At 35.8% G+C, this 4438-nt stretch overlaps 1 protein-coding gene across 2 annotated transcripts; it reads right to left on the bottom strand.

The window, feature by feature from the left end:
• Nucleotides 1-344: 344 nt before the first annotated feature.
• Nucleotides 345-4132, bottom strand: LOC144529920 (cell adhesion molecule 3-like). 2 transcript variants are annotated; one of them, XM_078269293.1, is made up of 4 exons: nt 3979-4131; nt 3772-3865; nt 2608-2928; nt 345-2532 (listed from the first exon to the last, which is right to left on the bottom strand). In XM_078269293.1, the coding sequence occupies exons 2-4, from the start codon at nt 3854-3856 to the stop codon at nt 2171-2173; spliced, it is 768 nt and encodes a 255-aa protein (XP_078125419.1). In that variant the 5' UTR covers nt 3857-3865; nt 3979-4131; the 3' UTR covers nt 345-2170. The 2 variants fall into 2 exon arrangements, with proteins under 2 accessions (XP_078125419.1, XP_078125420.1); XM_078269294.1 differs by lacking the exon at nt 3772-3865 and having other exon boundaries at nt 3979-4132.
• Between the last annotated feature and the right edge of the window lie 306 nt (nt 4133-4438).

Below are 4438 nucleotides of genomic sequence, written 5' to 3'. Positions count from 1 at the left end.
ACTTGCCCCACCGAGCAAATACATTATCAATAAAAATACTGAAGCTGAAATACAAAAGTACATTCAACAGGCTGTGAAACCTTTGTCCCGCCATACTGACCAACCCAAACTAGTTCAAAAAAGAACACCACACTAAAACAGAGCCAAATTGTGTTGTGTTTTTCGAGTCTGGCGACAAGTGGTACATTTACTCAAGTACTGTACTTAAGTACAAATGTCAGGTACTTGTACTTTACTTGAGTCTTTTCTTTTCATGCCACTTTCTACCTCTACTCCACAACATTAATCTGACAGCTGTAGTTACTAGTTACTTTACAAATTGAGATGTTTGCACACAAAACACATGTAGTTTATAAAATACGTTTTATTTTATTAATTAATTAATTAAACTACCCAAAAATATATAGGCTTATAAGTCTAGCTGATATTTTTAGCTTGACTTATAAGTCTTTAGTGTTTTAATAAACACTTAGTTGATTGACACAACTGTTTTGATTGTTTCCAGTTTCTAAAATGGGAGGATTTTTCTGCATTGGGTACTTCTACTTTTAATACTTAAGTATTAGTTTTAATACTAAGTACATTATCCTCAGGATACTTACAGACTTTTACTCAAGTGTCATTGTCAATGCAGGACTTTTACTTGTAACAGAGTAGTTTTTACAGTGTGGTATTAGTACTTTTAATTAAGTAAAGGATCTGACTACTTCTTCCACCACTGCTGGCGACACACTAAGGCAACACTTGCCTTAGTTGACCTGAAGGACTGCATACCTAAACATCTCTGATGGAGCCACGTTTGCAGGGAAGCGCAGTGAGGAGTGTACAGATGTCTAAACTTGCGTAACAAAACATCCTTTCACACCACAATAGAGCAAACACATTGGGTCGGAACAGCCAGCTTTAAAGGAACACTGTGTACAAATCCTAATAAAGAGAGGATATACGATTTGAATGAGGTGTAAAAGGTTGACATGACATATTCTCACAAAGCTTACCTCGATGAAATGCAGTACTTTTCAAACTTGTATGTAGCATAACTACAAAGCAGATATAAAAAAAATACTTAATACAAAATATCCACAGCATTTTGTCTAGACAAGATTTGCATCATCAGTTGCTGTGTTTCAAATTAGTTTCCACTTAAAAACAGATCTTAAAAACATCCGACAGAAAATAACAGTTGCTAAATGAAGGGATTTCATATTTGACCTTATCTCTAATCTATTCATTAAGATTGAATTGATTTAAAGATGTAATTTAATTTGTATTGCCCTTATTAGCTGGCATATTTCCTTCCCTTCAGTGTTTATTTATTTGCATTCAGAATATTGAATAGTGCTCTAATATGCAAGAGGTGTGTAAAATCAGTAAATCTGCATGTAATCATTCTTCTAACATGGGAAGACTGCCTCCTTCTGGCCCTCGACGGTTTAACAAAGTCATTTTCTGGTAAGTTAGAATAACACTACCGAAAACACAAGACTGGGCATTGAAGACAGAGATGCTGTATCTGCAAAGCAGAAGTTATCTCAAGACTATTTTTTTTTTTAGTAAAACTGTACATTGTTGAATAAGTCAAAGTCTTCTGACACAGCCCTCTCACAGTTCACGTTTATTAGTTATGAATGATAATAGTGAAGCAGTGAGTATCTGTAGAAAAGCTCTCCCTAATCAAGAAAGTGGGGAACTGTTAAAGATTTAAAGATTTACTAATCAATCAAATATTAACTGTGTTGCGTTGAAGCTATCTATTTATCTATCTATCTATTTATCTATCTATCTATCTATCTATCTATCTATCTATCTATCTATCTATCTATCTATCTATCTATCTATCTATCTATCTATCTATCTATCTATTTATCTATCTATCTGTATATCTATCTATCTATCTATCTATCTATCTATCTGTATATCTATCTATCTATCTATCTATCTATCTATCTATCTATCTATCTATCTATCTATCTATCTATCTATCTATCTATCTATCTAAATGCAAGAAATCAGATAGCATGTTGAAAACAAAAAAAGGTTTATACTCCTAACTGTTAATATATTTCCTGCCTCTAAAATGAGCTCCTTTTCATTTCTGTTTTCTTTAAAAAGAAAATCTTTTTTCCATACTTCAACTTTTCTATGAACACCTGAATTCTACCTGTTTCCTCTAAGTCATACATTTGACCATCATTATTTCCACCATTACACAGATCCACTGCAGGTTGACCATGCTTCCTGATGACCCGGTCTGTTTCTCAACCACAGGTAGCTGTTGACTCCAGAGAGGCTTCCTGGCAGAAGCTATCCACAGTGAGCATGTATATGGCTGGCTCAAGTTTCCTTTCTGTATATCTATTGTACTCGAGACATTGTACAGTCCAAGATGGTTCACCTCTTCACGTGTGCCAGCAGGGTCGGTTAAGTTAACATCTCCCTGGAACCAGAAGATGGTTCCACTGGGGTAAACTCCACTGAACCAGCACTCAGCATGAGACTCATTGATGGAGGAGTCAAAACTTCCAAGGCAGTCTGTAAAGATCAAGGTTTTTGTTTTTTTTAAGACAATAAGTAAAATATATTTATATATATTAAAACGTAACTTACCTTGTACTGTAACAACAGTTTTCTCAGACGGTGCGCCGAGATCAGACTGTAGTTTGCAGAGGTATGTTCCCTCGTCGACTGGCATCACGTTGAGGAGAGTCAGAGTGAGGCTGTGGTGGGGAGACTGGTCCGTGCTTTCACACAGAACCTCGGGGGAAGTTTGGCCTTCTGGATATTGACACAGACTTTTATTTTTAGCCAGCCAGATAAAATTGAAAATCTTCAACTGGCCTGATGGCTTGGCATCACATGTCAGTGTCACATTTTCCCCACACTGTGCCGCCACCTGGGAAATGGTCTGTAGCTCCACATGTCGACTGCCTGAATTATCAGAGAGAGGGATGTCTAGAGGTTAAAATACATAACACAGTCTGTTAAATGATTCCTGCAAATCACACATTTTTTATTATCATTTGTCATGCCAATGTCAACATTCAGGTCTCTTTTAAGTAGCCTAACTACTGTATATGGGGGTCACTAGAACAATATAATATATAGTATAGATAGATAGTGTAGTTATTTATTAAGTCTCTGGGTTACCGTTGATTTGGGGTAAAATAGTTTCATTTTTATCATTTTGGAAAATGCACTTAAGAGTGACACCAATCCAAGACTGGAAACAGGGGGGGACAGCCTGGTTATGTCCAATTGTAACAAAATCCACCCTAATAGCACCTCTAAAACTACTTGTTTTTTTAATTTGTACTTAAACCGTATAACGACAATAGAGAGGGTTTTGTGGCAGAACCATGCTAGCTGTTTCCAGTCTTTCTGCTAAGTTAAAGTTATGTAGCAACATATTTTCTGTACAAACGTGAGGGTGTTATCGGTCTTCTCATCTAACTCTTAGCAAGAAAGCCAGTTAGTGTGTTTCCTAAAATGTCAAATATTTCCTTTAAGTCACAAAATGAGGTTAAAGATAAAAAGTTTACTAGAAACACAAGAGAGACTGGCTGAAAAATGAATGAATGTTAGACCGTTACATCTGAAGGTCTTCTGTTTGCATCTTTGTCTTAAAGAGCTACAATTCAAAAACATGTACAATTACACAATGATGAGCACTTATTCTGTAAAATGCCCCTTCTAAACTGTAAAAAATGTAAATCAGTCTACAAAAAAATATTCTGATAAACGAGTCTTTTCATGCACAAAACAAAGCCTCACCAGCAATGCTGACTGCTGAAGTGAACCAGATGATGGAAACCCAGCCAAAAACATGCTGTGTCCTCGCATCAGAGGAGAAACTCATCACTTTGATCTGTATTAAAATCAATACATATATGTATGTATACAGTATATATCACATGAGATGAACCAGATACAAACCAAACAGAGACAGCTACTGTACAAAACAAGTTTGTATTTACTCACCAGGGACACCCACACAGCTAAGAAATATCATCCAGTGTAGATTAATATGATGCTATGAGGACTTATTGTGAGAAAGAACGTTCACTGAGTCCACCTTGGTCTTTTAGAATTTCAGGTGTCAGGTTTAAACATGCCCAGGGATGAATGACTGCTGAGGAACAAGAGTGAAACTTGTTTTCTCTGCTTCATTAAACCGCTCTTTAAAGAACGCTCAGGCACCTATACACTTATTTTTTCAAGCATACACTTTATTCTGGCTGAACATATGATTTTTCCATATTATTATCAAACATTTACCAATTTGATATGTTTAATACTTTATTAGTAACTTGAATTTAACCAGTTTTGTTCCCCTTTACTCCAAAGAGCAACTTTCACACATATTTAATCACCATGGAAACAATTCTGTGTTCCTTTATTTTTAAGGCCCAGAGGCTAGATTAATATATTTCAAAGGTTT

The sequence above is a fragment of the Sander vitreus genome, chromosome 15 (assembly GCF_031162955.1).
Source record: "Sander vitreus isolate 19-12246 chromosome 15, sanVit1, whole genome shotgun sequence".
In the NCBI taxonomy this organism is placed as follows: domain Eukaryota; kingdom Metazoa; phylum Chordata; class Actinopteri; order Perciformes; family Percidae; genus Sander; species Sander vitreus.
This window is presented reverse-complemented; position numbering and strand designations above follow the sequence as displayed.